Here is a 23258-nt window from a genome sequence, read left to right as displayed (position 1 = left end):
AAAAAAAAAAGAGGGGCAGAAAAAAAAAGGCTACATTGGATTCGGTTTTATCAACAGAGCATCTGTAGTCATTTCAGTAAAGGCCCTTCCCATGGGCCTCTATTTCTGAAGAACTCTGAAGGGTTCAATGTTTGTTTTGCAGGAGTAGAGAAGACCCAGAGGGCTCTCTAGATGGAGAGAGATATTCTCTCCTGAAGAATGGCTCCCTGCAGATTCACAAAGTCGAGATGGAAGATATGGGCCAGTACAAATGTTTGGCAAAAAACTCAGAAGGCGCCGCGAGCCTCACCACTGAACTTTTCATTAAAGGTTAGCCACCTTCCTTAATCAAAAAGCTGTTTTCTGCTCCCCGATCATTACTGAAACCAAAGGTCTTCTGTTGATAGATTCAACGAGGATTGTTGAACCTCCTCAAGACATGAAGGTTAAAAGAGGATCAATGGCGGAGCTGGAGTGCCAGGTGGAGTGCGATCCCACCCTCAGAAGAGAGCTGGAGATCCTGTGGATGAAAGACGGGATGAATATCCTCTCAAACTTCTCTGAAGGGTGGGTGACCTGTTTTCCCTAAGCAGTAGGATGAGGCGGATTGGCTTTAATGGTTCAACTTTGAATTCATTGAAGCCATTTAAGTAAATCCTGGTTTCAGAAATGCTGTCAAAACAGGAAGGATTAGCACGAGCTATGACATTTTTGAAGTGCAGACATTTTATTTATAGTTTTATCAGTGCTGGAATCACGGATTAAGTACTTACACTTTGTAGTCGTGTAACAGAGCCGAACTAGATGTAATTGTAAGCTTTTATCAGTAATAGCAAGCTCTTATGGGTGAAATGTCTCTTTTTGAAAATCAAAAGGTACTCCAGCAAATGAGCAGGAGCTTTAACCTCTTTTCTACTGGCTGTAATATGATGGCCAACAGGATCTTTTGTGTGAATGCAGTGCGTTTTGTTGTTGTGACCGTTAGTTATTAGCTTCCAGACAAATTATGTTTGCATCTCTACCTCGGGTCACCAATTAGCAGGCCATGATTCAGATCAGTTCCAGTCGAACCGCAAATCATTTCTCATTAATTAAAAAAACTGGAGACAAACATTTAGTGAACATAAAAGAGATGCGCATTGATTGTCATGAAAACATTTAACGCAGCTTTCATTTGGCAGTTCAAACATAACAAAAGCTACAGAGCCGCAGTGACAATGTGTCTATACCGTCCCGAGACAAACTAGATCACTTCCTTTATAATCAATGGAGCTGTCTGCACTATAAATGGCGGCTTCATTCGACGGATGCATGGTTTCTATTTTTGTAAGGCTGCATAGCAACTTCAACCACTTTATTTTTCCGGTCTGCCTGGAAATTTGGGAATTGATTGCTTCGAGTTTTGCTTTGAAGTTCATCTCTGATTCACAGTCAATAAAATATCAGGTTATTTGAAAAAAAAAGTTAGATCAGGTTGTTGAATATGTTGAATGGTTGTAACCATGGGGTGCGACTCACATGGAACCTACTGATTATTTGTTAATTAATCATTTATAACATTTAGAAAAAAAGTGATTACATTGAAAATAATGATTGTACACTCACATTCAAGTTGTAAGGAAAATATTACAATAATTTATACTTCAATTAATACTTGATTAGATCGCATTTTGATGCAGGTTTTTAGAACCACATAAAAAGATAAAGAATACATTTTTTTTTACCTTTTTTCCCTTAATCCTTATTTGTCAGGGACTTGTCATGCCTTGTTTACCATTGATTATTGCTGCCAACAATATAGAAGTTACAATAAATATGCCTGGGAGAGCTTATTTGATTCAAGATATAAAACAAATGTAAAATACTTTGTGAAAAGACATTTAAAGGCTTGGAACAACAACATGAACAATGCATTCATGAATTTTAATTTTAACATTTTATCAATCAACTACAAACAAACTGTTTATATTGTACTGTTTTTGGGTTATTTTCAGATATTTCACAGATGATGGCGTTCTCCAGATTGTCAATGTGAACCACAGTGATCAAGGGAATTACACCTGCATTGTTCGAACATCACTGGACCAAGATACTGCTTCTGCATACATAACTGTGTTAGGTGCGATTGAAGGACCTTTTGAAACCAGAACGAATAACAACTAGACTGTGTCTTTACGTTTATATATTATTTTAACACCACAATAATAGACCTGCTTGGAAAGATATTCAAATAATAGCATGTTGAACACAAAAGAAAATATTTTGATGGTCCTAGCTGATGGTCCTATTGGCTTCCATAGTATTACTTTCCCTACTATGGAAATCAATGGGACCATCAAATGTTTGATTACCAGCATTCCTTAAAATATCTTCTTTTATGTTCAAAATAAGAAAAAAATTCATATAGTACAGGTTTGAAATGACACAAAAGGTTACAAACTTAAAAATGTTTTGGGGTACTATTCCTTTAAAAAGTCATGAGATAAAGCTTGTTTACACTGTTTGTGTCCTAAATGTGACAGATGTCCCAGATCCACCAGTTCAGCTGAGACTCAGTGACCTGAAAGGTCGCAGTGTGAGGCTCCACTGGGCGGCCGCCAGTGATCATAACAGTCCCATAACAGGTAAAACTCCTCCTTCAAAATGTACTGTACTGTCAGGGTTACAGAACAAAAGCAAAACTCTTCATTAGCGTTCCCTTTATATGTAATGGTACCCATTTTCGGTGCTTCTGAAGCTTTCTTTTGCTTTAAGCTGATTTCTCTGAAGTCAGTTTCATGGACGTTGCTCGTACTCAAACATTGCCCTACAATTTTTCAAGAGGGCTCCCACTGGGGCCGAACCACAGTGTATTGAGAGTGTGCGCACTGCATATTCAATGACCGCTGCGCTCTGTTCCTATGACTAGAGTTCATCATCCAGTATGAAGAGAACCATTGGGAGCCGGAGAAGTGGAAGGAGCTTCTACGAGTCGCAGGCAGCCAGTTTTCAGCCCCTGTGACGCTCTACGGCCACATTAACTACCAGTTCAGAGTCGTCGCTGTCAATGCTATTGGGGGAAGCAGTCCCAGCATGCCCTCCGAAAGATATAAGACACCTCCCTGTGGTAGGGATACCTGTGATCCTCGAAGACTTGCTTTCGTAACGTGTTACCATCCGACGACTAGACTGTCCTTGGTTCACCTTGGACTTGTTTGAAGCGTGTCTTTGTGGGGATTTACCCTGAGAAAATTATACAGATGTCTATAAAAGCTCCATAAATTTTAATGCTCTTTTAAGTGAGCGCTGCCTCAGACTATCAATGACTGCATTCTCGTCATTATGTGTGATACACATTGGCAGTGTTAGAGGGCAATGGTATTATTGACTGAGACAGATGTTAAATAATTCATATTCACATTTGTACAGCTCCCGACAGGAACCCAGAAAACATTAAGATTGAGGGTCACCTGCCACATCAGATGGACATCAGCTGGGAGGTAATAAAATGCAAACAGCATTGTCAAACAGCCTTAATGCATATGCATATATGCATGGTTTAGAAGCAAATACTCTCATGCAAGGAGACTTGAGAACTAAATGCTCCTGGAGCACCTAAGAAGTCTGGTGTCTTGTAGTTTTAAAGCAGCAACAGCTTAATTTGCACTGGCAGTCAAGTATATGAGCAAATCTCCTTTCACGAGCCAAGTTATGCTCTATTTATGATTCTGAATTCCTTCAGATTGCAAGTCTGAAAGAAAGCCAAGAGAGGCACCCCAGAAACTAGGTTCCCACGCCAGATTTCGCAAACCCATCAGCAAATGTCTCTCAAACTCTTCCATTCTTTCCAAATGCTCAGTAATGTTTGCAGTGCACTGACCCACTTTTGCTTTTAATCACCAGCCGCTCCTGCCTGTGGAGCACAACGGTCCCGATCTGGAATACAAACTGAGCTACAGGCTCCTGGGTGTCGAGGACAGTTGGAAAGAACAGATGGTGACAAGACACTCATTTGTGGTGCGAGACACCCCAACATTCGTCCCCTACGAGGTCAAGATCCAGGCCTTCAACCGTCACGGGTGGGCACCAGAGCCCAGAGTGGTGACTGGTTATTCAGGAGAAGACCGTGAGTCAAACAGCATGTTAATGCATTCATCTCAGTCGTGTGTGACACTGCCACGATTAGCCAAAAATAAACACTTAAGATTAGAAGATTAGTTGGGAGAGTGGTCTAATCCACTCTTTACTGGGATCAGCCATTTCTGCTGAGCTTTTACATTGTGCTTTTAGGGATCAGACACATTCTTTGCCAAGCACTTATGTGATTATCTTTTGTTTTATTTCATTTTCATATTTTCCCATCTCATGCCCTTGTATCTAGTCAACATTTGGCATTGTCTTGAGGATGATGCAACAGGTTGGGCTGCTTTTGTCCCTGATATTACTGCATCACTGTAGATACACAGAAACATGGTTGCTTTGGCTGTAGGTAGATCTTGACAGTTTTCGTGCAGTTGCTGCAAAAGCAGGGATGCAAACCTGACACTTTTCAGTGATAATTGCTGTTTTGAATCCAAAATACTCTCAGAAAAAATGTGCAAAAACTGTACCTTTATGGGGTACAACAGTTTTTCCCTGAAGCAATACCCTCAAAAGGATACCTCTGCACCTTTACCCATAAAGGGTACATTTTGCCCTTAAAGGGCGCATATTTCTTTAAAAGACTACTATGCAGCCTTTATGGGTAAAGTTGGTACAGCAGTGTCCCCTTGAGGGTACCAAAATCAAGCAGCGGTACAATTTTTGCCCCTTTTCAGTTCGTTGTGTGATTCATGTAAATCTGAAAAGGTTTTAGAATTGGGTTGATATTAGAACCACTATTTTTGAGTTGTCAAAAAAATAAAAGCAAAAAAAGCCTATTGTAGCTCCTGTGTCTAAAAAAAGTAAAATGCTGCCCAACATGAACATCTATGCAAGTGAATGAATTTGTGGCTTATAGCATGCATTTTTAAAATGGAACACGTCTTTAATTTGTAATTAAAATGATTTATAAATCTGTTATAAATAGCCCTGGTCACGATAACAACTTTTTGCTGTGAGATATATATTTTACTGTCATTAATATCGTCATTTTAAGCCATTGAATTATTACCATTTATGCCACTAAATTATGATTATAATATAATAGCATAATAATGCAAGAAGGCCTACACACTTTCAATTAACAACAAAACATTTCATTCTTAAAATATTTAGATCATATCTTGTTTTTTTAAAAGTATCAAAATATTAGATACTTTAAAAAAACTTGAATAAATAGTAAATACACATTTTCATACAAGTAGAAAAAAGACAAATGCACAAAAGAACTTTTATGGAGATTTTTCCTTTTGTTTCTCTGAAAAGTAAGGGTGCACACTGTTACTGAAAAACACAATCCCATTTTAGCAGTCAGATCTAATAATTATGTTATATGTAATATTTATGTTCTTTTTTAATGTAAATATAATGGCCAATATATCGCATCACCAAAAATTATTGAGGTCATGTACATACATAAGCCATATATTGATTATTGCGACAGGCCTAGTTACAAACCAACAAAACAGTTCTCTCTGTGATTTTTTGTTAAAACGAAAGCTCTTTATTCTTTAAAAGCAAGTAAATGAAGGCGCACATTAATTAGCAGTGTAATTTCTTTTTAAACACCCAATGAGTTTGCATCCCTGAAAAAGCCTTTCCCATGTACCCACGTCTCTGTAGATAGCTTTGTGTTAGCATGTATCTTTTCCTGGAAACAGTCAGTGTCTCATCTAATTACGGTCCGTTTTTTTCCCCTCGGTTGCTCTAGTTGCTAGAGGAAATTGTTGTGTATGTATGAATTTGTGAGCTGTTACCCTCTTGCATCAGTTGAGAAACTTTAGCTTTAAACAGATCTGCGTTCTGTTGCCTTCTCCAGTGCCCTTGGTGGCTCCCGAAGACTTATTTGTGGAGGTGTTGAACTCTACGCTGCTGAAGGTCAGCTGGTCACCGGTGCCCCAAAGCAAACTGAGGGGCCATCTTGGAGGATACACTGTGAGTTCCCAGCCCCTCCGGTTCAGAGCTCCTGTGGTGCTGGACAAAAGCTGATAGTCATTCAGCAACAAACAATCTGTTGCATTTAATAGACTGCACCGTGTGTTTTCATATAGCCTTTTTTCTCTCCCTGCCTCTATTTTCATTCTTGGTTTCTTTTCCATAAAAATATATATATCTTCTCATCAACACCCTCTTTCTCTTTCTTCCGTCTCTTGCTCTCAGGTGCACTGGTGGCAAACTCGAAGTCTGTTGACCTCTAAGAGAATTCCCTCAGAGAGACAGTCTCTCACCATCCCTGGATACAGGAGTCACACCATGGTGCCGGGACTGAAGCCATTCTCTGAATATAGCCTGACTGTCAACGTCTTTAACCGGAAAGGGAATGGGCCCAGCAGCAGTCCCTTCTCTTTCGCAACTCCACAGGGAGGCAAGAATGCTTTGACAGTAGACACGTTTTGAAATTCAGTGGTTTGGGCATTTGCTAAGTTCTTGTGTAGATTCAGTTGAATTTTACAGTTTGTTGTTCACCCAAATGTGCTGCTAAACATAATACGATACAATACATCATTTGTGAAAAGAATGACATCGGCTTAATTGAAACACTATGCAATTGAATTAAATTGTAGGTGGTTATTAAATAAAATTTTCACTGAAATAAATGACTCAACAGTTATATATATATATATATATATATATATATATATATATATATATATATATATATATATATATATATATATATTATATTTATATATTTAAGGTACATACATACCAATAGCGCTTGATATTTTCCAACAGTTCCTGAGCAACCTCCCATCCTGAGAGCCACAAACTTTCAAAAAGACTCCATCACGCTGGTCTGGGCGCCTCCGCATGAAACCAATGGCTTTCTCACAGGATACTTGCTGCAATATCAGACAGGTATGGCTTTCACAGTTTTATCTCATGTTACATCACCTGTCTCAGTGAATTTTATATAATCACTGTTTAACTGTACTATATTCTTGTGTATATACTTCAAGTTTGGGGTTAATAACATTATGTTTTTGTAGATGTTTTTATTTTTAGAATTGTATGTTCGACAAGGTTGCATTTACATATAAAACTGCAGTCAAATTCAGATATATTGTGTAATAATGTGAAATAATACTACAATTTAAAACTACTTTTTTCTGTGATGGCAAACCTGAATTTTCAGCATCATTACTTCAGTGTCGCATTATGCTTTAGAAATCATCCTAATATGCTAATTTCTAATTATATCACAGGTGAAAAAAGGTTGTGCTGCTTAAAATTGGAAATGTAGTACAATGTTTTTTTTTTATTATTATTTCCTTGATGAGCATAAAGTTTGAAGAACATTGTTTCAAGTAATGATTGAATCTCAAATTAACAGCATTTAACGGATAAAATGCTTTTACTAGATATGCATAATTTTTTATTACGTAAAGTTGGAAGAATCCCATGAAATGTCTAGACAAGTGGTGCTGGGGAGGAGGAAGGCTAAAGAAAATTATCACCGCGCTGGATGGATATATATAAAAGTTTGAGTTGGCAGAATATAGAGATCGCCTTTGTGCCAGTCACCTAGTCAGAAGAATTTCTTGACTGAACTATGCGTTTCTTTGAAATAGAAATTAAATAATGCCATTTTTTAATAACTTAATGCATCCTTGCTGTATAAAAGTATTACTTTCTTTAAAAACTTCTGACCCTGCACTATCGGATGTTTTGAATCTTTTAATAAGTTTCTTGTTGTTCTTGTAGTTAATGAAACTCTGGGTGAGCTGAAATCTGTGAACATCAGTGCACCAGATACAACACAGTGGGTCTTGCGTGATCTGCAGGAGGACAACTGGTATAAGTTCTACCTGAGCGCGTGCACGCAGATGGGCTGCGGGTCAACCATCAGCGAGGAAGGAGGCACCGTCTCTGAAGCGTGTAAGTGTGCCCGGCAGCAACTATAAGCAGAGTCCCAAGAGCTATAATGGATCTGGTATCAGAATCTGAATTGAAGTGCCCATGCTGAGACACAAACATCTGATACAAGCAAAGTTAGTTGTGTTCTAATTAGCACAGCCGCAAGGTGTTCGAAAGTGATTAAGCAGCAGTTACAGAACTCTGGGTTGCTGTTGGCAAGATCTTGTTGCACAAAGGAGAATGATTAGATTATTGCTAAAATGCAAAACTCACAGTGATCTGATGAACAAAAGGGTGTAATGACCAATACATTGAGCGATCAATGAGGTGCCTTAGTAAAAACAATTGCCTAGTGATGTGTTTTTACTTACTGGATAACTGATTTTGCATCCTCTAGGCCACAGTTTTCTTACAAATTGCCTGTTTCTTTCCGTTATGCTCACATTCTCTTTTTCCATGGGTTTGTTTAAACTGATCCTCTTGTCTTCTTATCACCCAACTTATGTTTCTCATGAACTAGCTACAATGCCCGAACATTCATTTCCTGAAGTTTCTACAGTCACAACTGAAACTTCAACAGAGAGCTGTATGTATCACGTACTGTACTTTATAGCATTTTGCAGCTGTCGTAGTAGTACTTTCTATTTCGATAATGTAATATTTTGAGGCATTTCAAATGCCTTCTCTCATCACAGTCAGATAAATGCAATTTAAAGCTAATTTATCGGTCAAATGTGTCAATTTATGGACTTAAAACCTTATGTGATTTATCGTATTATTATTACATTTCTTTTATTTTTACGTCTCTACTGTCTTTTTAAGATGATCTGTCAACATCCGAGGTGACATCTTCTGAGTTGAGTATGTACCAGCAGATTTGTAGCATTTTGTATATAAATTAGTATATTAACCTATTACTAGTGTCTAAAATAACTCCAGTCGATGTTACTAGTTACATAAAACTCATCATGGCATGGGAAAGATTTAACATCTTAACATTAGTCATCTTAGTAATAGTGTCAGTAATTGTAGCACTAATTGTAGTCACATAAAGGCCCAGCATAACTCTAGAATCAGTGAAGGAGATAATCTTCCATCAGAAATCCACACAGTGACAGCTGGTTCAAGTTTACTTCAGCTTGGTTGCTGTTGGCATTTGCTTTTGTCTTTTAAGAGCTCCTCTGTGAGGCAGAAGTACTGTCCCTGAACCCCTGCTAAAGACAGCAAATACATGCTGTCTTTATCAGGGTTGACAAAACCAGTCTCACTGCTGACAGGAACACATCATTCAACATTGTTCATTTTGTAAAGACCAGCTGTATACCCATAGTACAAAAAAAAGAAGCTTTGACAGTACTTTTATCTTGTTAGGCCCATTTATTTTGCTGTCCCACCAATGATTAGCTGCATTTTAGTATTTGCATTTAACATTGATTTTTTTTCTTCTGCTGTCCATGACACTATAATTAACGATGTCATGATATGCAAAAATATTTTTTACTGGACAGTGTGGGCAGGGACATTTTGCACTGCTGCAGTCGATTCTACAGGGAAATGAATGTGGTGTGATCTCTCTCTCTCTCTCTCTTACAGGGCAACCTTTCTCTTTCACTTCATCTAACACAGACACTCCAGTCAATACCACCTTTCCTACCTTAGGTATTCATTAATTCATGTACCTAAACAATCATCTTCATAACTCCCTACTTAAAAAGGAACACACCAGTTGTTTTGAAAATAGGCTAATTTTCCAACTACCCTAGAGTAAACAGTTTTGAGTTTTCATTCAGATTTCTATTATTTCTGTGACACATTCCTGTGGTTATGGGTGGACTTGTATTGCTTTGCAGGAACTAACCTTTCAAGTTTTTTTCTGTCTTTTGTTCTGTTTTTTCTTCTCTCAGTTGTGCTCAACATATCCACTTTTGTAACCGACACCCATGTAAGAATCAGTTGGAGAACCAGAGGAGAATGTTCTGATTCACAACTCTATGTTGCCATAATGAATCATAGTAAGGATCTTACTCTTCGAACTCGTCTGTCAGGATCCAGTGTTTGCAGCATTATTTTATTTTAAATTGTAGACATATTTGTAGTGTAGTTTGGAAAGGGCTGCAACTAACCAAAACTATTTTAATCTGATTAATAATCGAACTAAATTAATCTGATGATTTCTTATAATTTAAAACTGAAAACCTGAAAAATTAAAAAAAAAAAAAAAAAAAAAAATATATAAATATATATATATATATATATATATATATATATATATATATATATATATATATATATATATATATATATATATATATATATATATATATATATATTTTTTTTTTTTTTTTTTAAAGAAAAAATCAGTAATTCCATATTTTTCTGTTTTCTGTAAATATTTAAGGTTGTTTTAATTGTAGTTAAATGAGCATACAAATGTAAGGGAAAAATATGTAGCAAATTACTAATCATTTATTTATCTATTTTGTTGAGTTTAAAACTACAAATACAATGAATTGCATAATTCAAAATATGAGTAAAGCACCCATGTACACTTAATAGCTAACAATTTGCTGTTCGAGAACCAAAAGAGTTCACTTAGCGGTTTCAAAATCTGCGGTTTGACTCATGAATAAAAACATACTTTTTACTCATGAATAAAAACAGCCAATCTGAAAATAAAAGGTTCTTTATTCTTCACTGGTTCTATGAAGATCCTTGAACATCCATGGAACATGCCGCTGGAGTGCTTAGCCCCGTAATTGCTGCTTGCATTTACATATGTAATTACTCGTTCTTCCTCTATTACGCTCTGTTTGACTGACAATACACGCTTGTGCATACATGAAGAATTTAAAGTTAAACGATGAGGGTGACATTTAATTACTCATTCCTAGCAAATGAACGCATTAAAATGATCAAATTACAGTAACATTCTATCTAAAACCCGCCAAAACTCACAAAACGGCCCAAAATCTAGACCAGCTGATAATGAAATTCATTTCTCTACTCTTTATTTGCAGCCCTTCTATCAATCTTACACGGTCAACTTTTCTAACGTTTCAAAGTGTCACTTTTCACTATCATCGATATCACCTCTTTCTGCTGGGTTGTGGGCTAACTCTATCTGGTTATGCGGTTATTCCTTCAGGTGATGGTATCTGGCAGCTTTCAGAGGCTTTAAATACATCTAAAGGTTTCCACCTCGTTGAAGGGCTCAGCCCAGGAACTGTGTACACAGTCCGGCTGCAGGCTTCACACAGGGTTGATGTCCCTAGCATTTTTGAAGAGGTTTTCAAGACCAGGAAAGGTGAGAAGTTAGAGAATTTAGCCTGTAGAACAGCATTAGAGGTATCACTGACATGGTATAGTACGTGATAGTCTTTCTGTGGGTGCATTAGCACCAGGCTGTATAAAAAAAAGGTCTCTCATTCCATTGAGCAAGCAGTTTTTTTATATTTTACGTCACAATTACAGGTTTGTAGACTGTGCTTTACAAAAAATAACGCTGTGGGAGAAAAACAGCAGCTGTGGTTGCCAGAATTTTACTTCAAGAAATAGTCACAACAGTACACCATGGTAATAAAAACTATATTTTTTAGGAACCCATATAAAATGTTAAAAGGATCGCTCAACGGAGATGAAAAGTTTGTCATTAATATCTCACCCTCACGTCGTTCCAAATCTGTAAAACCTTTGTTCATCTCCAGAACATGAATGAAGATATTTTTGATGAAATCCAAGAGCATTCTGACCCAACACCCAGAAAGACCGTAAGATGCAGCGCATCCAAGTTCTATCAGAACGCTGCAACTGACACGAGAGAGGAGAAACTGTTGGGAAAAAAGTCATTATTTCTGTATTCTTTAGACACAAAAAGTATTCTTATAGCTTTAAAACATTGCACTGATGTCCCATGGACTATTTTGATGTTGTCCTTTCTAGCTTGAACGTGGTAGTTGCGTTTCTTTCTGGTCAGGGTCAGAAAGCGCTGATTTATATAAATATCTTAATTTGTGTTCAGAAGATGAACAATGGTTTTACAGGTTTGGAACGACACAAGGGTGAGTAATTAATGACAGAATTTTCATTTTTGGCTGAACTAGCCCTTTAATATTGCATCCGTCTACTACTGTATCTGTAATAATACACTGGCAATAAAACATGAGGAATTAGTTCAGCGCACATAGCTTAATCTATAAGCAAACTGTACCTTTCAAAACTCTACAATAAATGACCCGAAGACTTTAAGGTCTTTAAAGATTGTAAAACAACTCGTTACCTGCAACTTCCTGATATCAGACAGACAGACCTTTAGACGTAACGGCCAACATCTACGCTGCTACCATTCCTACTCTGGGTTTGACAGAAGCTTGGCCCATCTATTCAGTGCGAGGTAATACAGAGGACGCAGTGCAGATAAAGTTATTCATAAACACCAGAATAACTAATGATAATGCCACTGAATTATGTATGACTGCTAGATGTAGCACCTACACCTCTGCATATGCTTCCAACGGGCAAGCGACTGAAATTTATTTGCAAACGGGTTCCTGGTTTTGTCGGCAAACCCACAGCCTCTGAGACAGAAGGGCCATTTATGCAGAGAATTGGTGGCAAATGCGTTCAATTCATCAAGCGTTCAGAAGTGAACGATTTGTGTTACAGAGGAGTAAACTAAAGTAATTAACAAGTGTTTATGATCCATTTAAGTAGTCTCTGTGTTCACGATATGAATTTGTCACAGAAACCGTTTGAAATATGCTCTTCTAACCCACAAAGACTGTTGCATTTTCCAGTATTTTCAGCATGAATGACATTTTTGCAAAAACTCTCCTTTGTCCTTGCAGTGTCTAGTAAACAGCTCGTGGCATCCCAGGAGTGGTTTGTGGGGGTGATGTGCGCGGTGGCATTACTAACTCTGCTTGTCCTCATCGGCTGTTTTGTGTTCAAGAACAAAGGCGGCAAGTATGCAGGTAAGACACGAACAGCTCCAGAGGTCACTCAGACCTCTGTCCAAGTTCTCAGTTCTCTGTAGTCACAGCGTATACCCCTTAGCTTAGCTCTTTTGTTAGCTTTGTGTTGTCAGGCTCTGTCAAACCAACCCACAGCCTCATTACTAGCAGTGTCAGACGGATAACCTGAGATCAGTGAGCTTTATTGGCTCCTACCGGTCTCTCTTTGTTCTTCACGCGTATATTTAGCCAATATGAAATGCTTTTAATGGATTCAAGAACAAATTATGTCCTGACTGGATTATTGCAACAGACACTTGCATGCATTAAAATGCATAAGAACTCTTACGGAGCTTATGGAATAAAGCCTAAGGCATTACTAGACCATTTGAAACACTTTGTTCTTACATCAATGTGGCTGTTAGCTATACTTTACATGTAGGTTATTTATAACTTACCAAGCTGAAAAGAATTCTCCAGTAAGGCCATGTCTTGCGTTCAAGCTCAGCACACTGTAGTTTATCTAAAAGGCAGTCAGTGTCCTTGATGTGCTTCCACAAAGCAAAATAGAAAATATTCTCCCAAATTTGGAGAATATGATGTATTGAATGTTTGCTCAGCAATTGCAAAACAAGTGGATAACATTATCTCCTAGGAATAACAAAATATCATTTTTTGCATGATATCAAGGCAAGAAATTTCAAAATCAACAAACATTCTGCTTGAACACCATAATTTTTACTGTAGTAAAATCTCCCAAAATAGTATAATAATATTTTATGATAAATAACACATTATACTTTTTTCTTTGCAGTGAAGGAAAAAGAGAACACTCCCGCTGATCCTGAAGCTCACCGCATGGGTGAAGAATCTCCCTGTGAGTACAGGTCAGAGAGCCACACTAGTTCTGCTACAGATGGTGACACAAGTTCTTCATCTCACTGAGTTCCTGTAAAATCATTTATTAATGTCTTTATCTCCTGCAAATAAACCCTACATGTACGCCATTTAATGGGAGCCGCATGGAAAGCATTGCTCTGTGCTCACTAGCCACCACACAGGTAGTGAACCGCAGCTTTGTTTAGCACAAAAGTCAGATTTTTAGCGTAGCGGTTGATAGTTGTTATACTGTGTTTAGCCAGTAGTACAAATTTTGAGTTCCTCTGTCATAGAAATACCTTAAAATATCTGGCAATTTTCAAAAAAAAGTAAACATAAAATGTATTCCAGGTCTAGGGGAAACTTTCTAGTTAATATGTACATGTTTTTTTTGTTGTTTTTACAATGTTAAAATGATACTAATTAATCACATGCAAAATAGTAAGCTGTTTTTATTTATATAATATGTGACCCTGGACAATGGCCAAAAATGCATTGTATGGATCAAAATACTACATTTCTCTTTTATGCCAAAAGTCATTAGGATATTAAGTAAAGATCATGTTCCATGAACATTTAGTAAATTTCCTACCATTAGGAATATTTTTGATTAGGAATTGGTAGAACTTCACTTTTAAATGTGATTTACTTTTAGTATTTAGATTTTTTGCAATCTCCTCCTATCCTAACAAACCATACGTCAATGGAAAGCTTATTCAGCTTTCAGATAATGTATATATTTCAATTTAGGAAAATGTTTTGTGGTCCAGGGTCACATACCTGTGTACTGTATAATATATACAGTATATAAATAAAGACACACACATACAGTATAATATATATAAAGAAAATGAATACCTTGATTTAGCAAGGACACATTAAATTGATCAAAGTGACAAGACATGCTTTATTAGGAAAAAAAAGAGAGAGAAAAAAAAAAAGTTTAAAATAAATATTTTGTTCTTTTGATCTTTTATTCATCAAATAATCCCCCCCAAAAAATTTTTACAACTAGGTGCAAAGTGACAAGCAGCACATTAAAAACCTGTGAGGAAAACAGACCAGAGGCTTGTGTGCAGTTAACTTGTATACTTGAAAACGGAGTAGCACGAATCCATAAATGTGTTTCCATCTCATTACACTTAGACACAGAGATGCCCGTTTTATTCCTCCCTCAGGAAAGAAATGCAGCTTCAGCAGAGGCTCGGAGTCTGATCTGTACGCTACCCTTGTTTGGGGAGTTATAGCACCAGACACTCAAACATCTGCTAACTGAAGAAACCAGATAGGGAAGTGCGTCCCGTACCAGCTGTGGAGAATGACGGTAGCCTCAGAGGCTTTCAAAACTGCTTTACTCTGGCTTACACAAGGAGGCTACTGATTTATTACACTTAAGGGAATAGAAGAGCGGGTTTATCGTGTTACACCATTGGTGATATTCATTTGATGAGCTGTAATATGATATAGTGCATTGAATTCTGGGATGCTAAGATACTAGAGATATTACAGGATGACTGATAAAGGATTTTACAAAGACTGAGAACTAAACTGAGGAAAGAAGTTGAGATTAGTCTGTCGATCAATTACTGAAACACACATACACATAAATAAAATGGGGTTTTTTATTGAAATTATTTTTAAAATGTTATTTATTCCTGTGATGATAAAGCTGAATTGTCAGCATTATTATTATTATTATTATTATTATTATTATTATTATTATTATTATATACACACACATTTTTATTTATTTTTATTTATTTACTTATTTATTTTTGGTTTGTTTGGAAGTGGAATATGCACTAATTTTATGGAATGACTCATTTACTGTCACTTTTGATCAATGCATCCTTGCTGAATACAAGCATTCGTTTAAAAAACAAACAAACAAACAAACAAACAAACAAACAAACAAACATGACCCCAAACATTTGAATAATACTGTGACTGTATCATGGTTTTTACAAAAATATGAAACAGGTTTTCAACATTAATAATAAAAGTAATAAGAAATGTTTCATAAAATGTTTTTTTAAACCGTAGTAATATTTCACAGTATTACTATTACTATTATTTTTGATCAAATAAATGCAGCCTTGATGAGCATAAGAGATATTTAACACCACTTCTATACGCTGTTAACTCTAAATATGGAGAGAAGACGCAATGTCAGCCGTTCTCCTGTGGTCAGCAGGACTATTATTTCCAAAATTAAAAGAGGACAGATGTCAGTTTATGCTAATAAATGTCCTGTCTGGGTTTATTTTACCGCTATTCGAGATGTTGTGGCGTCTCCTAGTAATTGGGAGCTTACGAGGTGACCCCCTGTCTCCTTACAGACACCTGCTTGCTGGCTCTGTGCCCGCTCTCAAATTGGCAGCTAATTTCGGTTTGTCCCATCATTCCTTAGGGACTAAAGTATCCTGACAGGCTGTTTGTCTACAGGCACACAAAGCGTCTCTTAAGTCGGTCCTCTCATTGGCTGGCATGACCGGCGCTCTGCAATTTTCTCTCTCTGTCTAGTTTTGAGAATTGCCATCAGGCCTTGAAGTCTTTGCAATTAGTAATTAGCAGAAAGCAGTGATTGCATCCTTCCCTTGCACCCGTCTTCACCCCCTCTGTCTGCCAGCCTCGACTAGTATCATCATCCCAGTCACTCAGAGCTGAATGTGACTCATTTTTCTTGCTGTTTGACAGTGACAATGATGAGAAGCCGCTGAAGAGCAGCCAGCAATTGTTCCCAGACATCAAAGCGGATGATAGCAGCGAGGACAGCTCTGTGATGTCGGAGGACGAGGACTGCGAGTTCAACGAAGACGGCTCGTTCATCGGCGAGTACTCGGGGTACAAGCGCAGGGTGTCCAGGGAGGTGAACGGACAGGCTCCGGTGACGACTTAATGCTGGTTCAACCTTAGGAACTGTTTTTACAAAGAGAACGAGAAGTTTGTTTGTGAGATGTGCCATGAATGTGCCTATGTTTTTTTTTAAGAGTTTGCTTTTGAGTGAATGGCCACTTCTTTACAGTATTAATATGAAGGGTGATAGTTCCGGTCAACATAAAACATTATGCCATCATTTACTCGCTGTACTGTTTCGATTGACTTCAAGGCGTTTAGTAGAATGTTCATGCTGCTCTTTTTCTTTTTTTTACAATTCAAATATACGGCTTTGCATAGTTCCAAAAAAGGTCAAAAATAAATATATCTATACCCTTGTGAAAAGAAGTACACTTTAGCATACTTTAAAGTACTTACTATAGAAAAATACAGTTTAAAAGAGTACTTACGTGCAAACTGACTGCAATGGTTTATAATGGACACTCTTTGCAATTAAATAAGATGTGTTTTAAGTTTAAATTTATATTAAATAATATATATTTAATATACATTTAAATAATTTCTGACCCACTTACCTTGTACGTGTTTATATGTATTTTCATAATTCTGTTTCCTTTGAAATATGGTTAAAGTGTACTTTTCATTCATGGTAAACTAAAATATAATGTATACATTTTTTTTCTACTTGTGTCAAAGTCTATTGCAATGTATTTGTAATGATAAATTAAATACATTTAAAACAAACATTAACGCACTGCAGTAAAAATTCAAACTACATGTGAATATACACACGCATCAATGGGTAAGTCATCTTATCAAAATATGTATTTCTTTAAAGTATCACAAAAAGTTATTAAAATAGTAATTTAAAAAACTTTACAGTAAAACTAAAATTTAAAAGCTTTACAAAAGTGCACATTTTTAAAAAGTTGTGTTCTCTGTGTGGCCTTTTATTACAATTAGATTTTTTTTTACTTACACTTTATTTTAAGGTGTCCTTTTTACAGTGTAATTATATATTTAGGTAAGCACTGAATAATTATGCATAATTTTTGTCATTAACATGTAACAAAGACACCTTGAAATAAAATTTCTTAAATCTTTCTTAAAAGATTCAAAGATCAAAATTTCTTAAAAAAAAAAAAAAAAAAAAATCAGTTTTAAGATATAAAGTAGACATTTCATTTTTCACAAGGGTATTCAAAGTCTTCCATACAACATGAAATTTAAGCCATTGCTTACTGATTATATGCTGCAGCTCTCAAATCTCGTTCACGTTTGCGTATATTCAAATATATCACGACAAAACGCATCACAGCGGTTTTTATATAAATGACAAGAGAACAGTAAGCCATACACTTTGCTTTAAGGCGAGGAAATGAAGACAGAATATGCATTGTTGGATGAGCAAATGATTTAACATCATTTTTGCTTTTATGTAACATTATTTGCCCAATAACAAAACAATCAGGTTTGTGCACCTTAGAATTAATGCGGATTGCACGGTTGCAGTTGGATTAGGTAACGTTTTCACCATTCCTGCTGTAGAAAAATAAATAATTCATGGCCCTGTCACAAAACTGATATCTTGACAGCGCAATTTTCGGTTACATGTTCGCTTGTGTGGGCAATCACGTAACCTCTCTGCACGCCTCTCAGCAAGATACTGACACAATGAAACAAAACAATTATGTTCTGACTCTTCAATATATCTACAAAAACATATTTCTGTTTAACCACATATTTGATTAAAACTGACATTCGTGCCGCCATGGGAAAGGAATCGGCGAGAAAGGTCAACACTGAATGGTTAGATCCCGTAATTTTCTACTTGCGCTAAAACATATTTTTGCATTTTAGTGCATGCGAGCTACTGCCATAAGAGGGATTATGTCATCAATAACGTACTGAGATTGCCTTATTAGCTTCTTGAATCTATAAGACTCGAGTATGATGAAGTCCTTCAGTACACTTCAGCAAATCTTCCACATTTTCCAATTCTGTTTTGCCTCCAAAATCCATGTTCCTAATAATATTTTATGCCCGGGCCGCAATCCAGTGCACTGTCAATCCAACTTGAAATTCCGCTAACATATTTATTATTACTGAGAGAAAGACAGCCCTTCTGCTGATATATGACGTGCTTTTTATTTTTTGCAAGTTCTTTTATCTATTTTTAGAAAGCTTTAGTTGAGAAATTCCACTGTAGAAAATGTTTTATTTTTTAAATGCTCTTCTGTGCTTTCACTGTATATAACGTATCTGTAGATAATATTTTTTTTGTAAGTTTTCCTTTTTTCATTTTTATTTTCCATTTCATTCTGCCTGCAACATTGCTTTTCCTAAAGACTCAGGAGGTTTTGTTATAGAATATTCTGTGCAAAATGTTCACCCTCGTATCTTCAGACCTTGCTATATTTGTCATGCACAAAAACAATGAAAGGTTGACTATCACGACACATTTTGTTACTTGCATTTTGTGAACTTAATGATTTCAGTGTTCTCCACAGAAACACGAAAGGACAATAAAATGATTTTTACATAAATTTATACACCCATTTTGTAATTTTTCTCATTTACCATTTATAACATGTTAGTGATTCCAGCACAACTAGAAAGTATGCATCGAATCCAGGTAAACCGTTTTGGATAAAGGTTTTTTCTTAGTAATAAGCTGACACACATTCTTATGGAGAGGGCCTTATGACCTTTGACGTTTCCACAATACAGCTGCGCACCAGTTAAAACACACACAAGCAGTGGTTGTGAGGGCACAAGGGTTAAAGCACATACTGACGGGTCTGAACATGTCCCACTTGACTGGGGAGAAGAAAAAAAAAAAACATGTATAAGAGGGTCAGCAGATCAAGAGTACTACATATAAAACACACTGGCCAAGGCGTAGAGTGAAGTGGACCGTAAACTGGCTTAATGATTGTTTGGCCATTCAACATTCTTTTGCGTACAGTATATCGATATACATATTGGTGTACTTTTGTAATAATGCGTGAATAGAAATCTTCACAGGGGGGGGTCAAAAAAAAACAAAAAAAACCTAAACAAAACTAATAAACTCAACCAAAGCTTCACTATATGCTGAATGTTTCATTGTCTCTCTCATATAAAAGTGAAAATAAGTCAAATTAAACTGATGTATAACTGTGATGCATCATCGAACTTGATCGTGGAGGGCTGGTGTGTTGCAGAGTTTAGCTCTAACCTGTCTAAACACACCTGCCTGGAAGTTTCAAGTATAGCGCAATTACCTGCGTCAGGTGTGTTTGATTAGGGTTGAAGCTAAACTCTGACCGAAACTGGTGATCCCTGATGTATAGTATACATGTCAACAAATGTACTTTAAAGAGCAGTGTAAAATACAACACGCTTAAAATTCAAATGTCTTCTCCATCTCTCTGTAAATCAGTCTTTGTACTGAAAAAGCTTGTAGACCTAGGTAGTGTGTGTGTGTGTGTGTGTGTGTAATAGATCTATTTAAAAAAAAATGGAGCTATACCATATAAATTTCATATAAATGATACAGAAGTAGAAAATAAGTCACATTTAATTACATTTCTGAGTCCTGGATGAAAGAAGTTCTGCTGTGTTTTAGAGCACAAATGCTTGATTTACTATGTCAAGCTGTCATGGTAACCTCTGCCTACTACAGGGTCTTAGACTTTTACTTTATGGCAATTTAATGATGTTTATGACAGCTGAAATAGGGCAGAATACCTTATATGGCCCTTACTTTATGTATTTTCATTAATTTTTGGAATCTGAGAAATTCCTCTAACAAACCGAAGAGGCTGTATCTTGTAGAAGGAAGCTTTTGACAGCTCAAGTCAAAAACAACCACTGCATACTGAGAAAAAAAATAAATAAATAAAAAATTTTAAGCTCTAAAAATTTGTCTTAAAATACAGTATTGACTTAAATCTGTAACATTTTTCACTAGCTGCTTATTAGCATGCATATTACTATACTGGCTGTTTATTATAAAGCACATATTAAAGCATTATTCTGCGCGGTCATATTCTCCATCCCCTAGTCATAAACCCAAGCACTACCTTACAAACTATTAAAAAGCAGCAAATTAAGAGCTTATTCAGACAAAAGTCAGTTAATAGTGAAGAATTGGTCCCCAAACTAAAGCTTGCACCAAAAAATAAAAGTTTATGAGGTTTATGCTCGACAGCAAATAGTTGGCTAATAGGGCGTCTTTCTAATTCAGCGTGTTGCCTGCTATTTCTTTGTAATTATTAGTGAAATTCACTAGCAATTTCTGAGTGAAAATGACCTCAGTTGTCTTCATCGGAGCAGATCTGGCCATGTAAGTATCTGATCTCATGCAGATTTTGCAGGTGAATTGCCCTTCTTCCATCCAAAGCTCTTCAAGATTAAATAGGCATCCAGCTATAATCAGATGACTCCATGGCTAAAGCACTTGAAAAGCACCCGATGCTTACTGCTGAAATAAAGGTCATTCACAGCAATAATCCCTGCTTCGTGCTGGATTATTCTTTTATCCTTTCTAAAATTGCTTTCTCTGTAGAGCAATGAAACCCACTAAACAACAACAAAAAGATTACCCCCCCCTCCTCATCAACAGCAGACCTTGGCCTTGTCAAAATGAATCGTCTCGTCCAAGGCTATCAGATTCAATGTGTAACGCACAAGTCCATAGTGAACCCCAGTGAGCACACCTGAGGTCGGTGCACCTGAATTATACATAACACTTGTCAGTAATATTTCCACACACTTCTAGTTCTTTTGGTGATCTGCTGAGTTCACTTGTTGTGCATGTAATTGGCTACCAATGGAATGTTTATTTATTTTTTATTTTTTTTTGTTGAATGATATAGTGCTTGGGGGGATTATTTTGTTTTCCTCTGCCAGGTAAATATTTTAAATTTCATGTAAAAAAAAAAATAAAAAAAAAAAGTTTAATAGATTAGAAAAATTATAGCACGCCTCGCTTCAACAAGTGTTGTAGATGTTTTGACTCCAAACAATCAAAAATGTCTATCAGAAACTATCAGAATAGTGTGTGATATAACGAACAAATTGCTTTTGATTCAATTCATTGATCAAAACCAGGCACGTATCATCACAAATTAAGCATCATGTCACAAACTATTTTGAGTTTGAGAATAACTCCCTCAAGTGACAAGTGATCGTTATTAAAATTTTAATAAACAAGTGTTAAGTTACTCTAAAAAAGTAATTAATTACTAGCTACTAATTACATCTTCAATAGGATTAATACGATAACTGTAATAATCACTTTAAGATGCATCGCATATTACTTAATTTTATATAATTTCATATAGTTTTGATGCACTTTAATTCAAAAGGTGTTCTTGTTACACATTACATGCACCTACTATGCACTTAATAACAATAATTTATGCATTATTAAATGCATGAGCCAAACCCTAATCATACAGAAAGTGTATTACTCAGTACCTAAATGCATAACCACACTGTAACAAAATTACAAAGTCAGTGTTAAAACAGGCACAGAACAAACCTACATACAGTTATTAAGACAGTAAGTTATCTACGCCTTCATTCAATCTTCATTTTCCTGCCCATGACACTTGATAGCTTGACACCGCTGATGGACTATTTCTGTTAGATCCGATAAATGAGAACATGGAATCGCAGAAACCCAAGGAAGCTCAAGGTTTTTGTACCACAAAAGAGTAATATTAACATCTAGCCGGCCTGTTTGCTCAATCATATTACTAAAATGCATGGTCAAGCTTGAGTATTTGCTCTCATAGATGCCATAAAACAAGCATCAAGTCCCAAAAGTGTAACATACCATCTAAAGCGCTTTCGATGCTCATGCTGCCTAAAAAGAAAAGCACCAAGGTTAAGGAAACTTGCGAGCGCGCAGACCATCCACCGTGAATAGATGCTGTGAAAGCCCTATAGAAGCATCAGGTGCAGGAGGTTATATTTATTACACATAAAGCTGTAGTTAAAATGTTTTCGGAAGTACCTCAGTAGGTGATCCTGAGCCAATGCACAGTGACCTTCTCTTCGGTCAACACAAACACGGTTTTCACGCTTCCAACACAAACATAGACCCCTAACCCTGACCCCGACACCATTAGATTTAGACGCAGTGGCTCTCGAAGCTTTAATAAAGAACGAAATCAGCTTGTGGAAAAAAAAAAAAAACACCAGGGCTTGCTGAAGACGAGGTATGATCTACCAATTATTCCGGAGAGCGGTAATGCCGTCACAAAGTGTACAAGAAGGTGGAGGACAGAGTTTTTATCAATAATGAACGCGTAGTTCACAGGGAGGTAAAATATGACAGGTGTCATATTTCAAGATTCCTGGGTTGCTTTGTTAATAAACAGAGGACTTTTAAGAGAACTATTCTCAAACAAAACTGTCAAGTTGTCAAGTTCAGGGAGAAAAACAGGGACTATTGTATTTGTTCACATAGCTGCAGAGTATGGTTGCCAGTGTTGTTTCAGAGTCCTAGATTTTGTTAGGTTCACACATAAATAAACAAGGATAAACAACCGCATTTTTAAATTTTGTGTTACATTTTTAGGGCTGACAACCACATTTTCGGAAATGCGTGACAGATGAACTTGTGCCTTAATTGAACTCATT

General features: G+C 36.5%; 1 protein-coding gene across 12 annotated transcripts in view; it reads left to right on the top strand.

The window, feature by feature from the left end:
* The window catches only part of chl1a (cell adhesion molecule L1-like a), a 46599-nt gene extending 29036 nt beyond the window's left edge, over positions 1 to 17563 (top strand). For 5 of the 12 annotated variants that reach the window (XM_043225234.1, XM_043225232.1, XM_043225233.1 and 2 more), the window contains 19 exons: positions 143 to 309; positions 387 to 546; positions 1974 to 2098; positions 2502 to 2603; positions 2888 to 3085; positions 3388 to 3458; positions 3862 to 4084; positions 5918 to 6033; positions 6259 to 6463; positions 6835 to 6957; positions 7804 to 7977; positions 8477 to 8542; positions 8779 to 8817; positions 9550 to 9615; positions 9861 to 9968; positions 11102 to 11260; positions 12801 to 12926; positions 13720 to 13792; positions 16482 to 17563. In XM_043225234.1, coding sequence (XP_043081169.1) covers positions 143 to 309; positions 387 to 546; positions 1974 to 2098; positions 2502 to 2603; positions 2888 to 3085; positions 3388 to 3458; positions 3862 to 4084; positions 5918 to 6033; positions 6259 to 6463; positions 6835 to 6957; positions 7804 to 7977; positions 8477 to 8542; positions 8779 to 8817; positions 9550 to 9615; positions 9861 to 9968; positions 11102 to 11260; positions 12801 to 12926; positions 13720 to 13792; positions 16482 to 16683 — 2503 coding nt within the window. In that variant the 3' untranslated portion in view covers positions 16684 to 17563. The remainder of the gene's footprint in view (positions 1 to 142; positions 310 to 386; positions 547 to 1973; positions 2099 to 2501; positions 2604 to 2887; positions 3086 to 3387; positions 3459 to 3861; positions 4085 to 5917; positions 6034 to 6258; positions 6464 to 6834; positions 6958 to 7803; positions 7978 to 8476; positions 8543 to 8778; positions 8818 to 9549; positions 9616 to 9860; positions 9969 to 11101; positions 11261 to 12800; positions 12927 to 13719; positions 13793 to 16481) is intronic. The other 7 variants (XM_043225237.1, XM_043225239.1, XM_043225238.1 and 4 more) reach the window with 7 other exon arrangements.
* The last annotated feature ends 5695 nt before the right edge of the window (positions 17564 to 23258 follow it).

This window comes from Puntigrus tetrazona, chromosome 23, assembly GCF_018831695.1.
Source record: "Puntigrus tetrazona isolate hp1 chromosome 23, ASM1883169v1, whole genome shotgun sequence".
Classification (NCBI taxonomy): Eukaryota; Metazoa; Chordata; class Actinopteri; order Cypriniformes; family Cyprinidae; genus Puntigrus; species Puntigrus tetrazona.
Note: the sequence above shows the minus strand (reverse complement) of the source record. Positions and strands in the feature narration are given on the sequence as shown.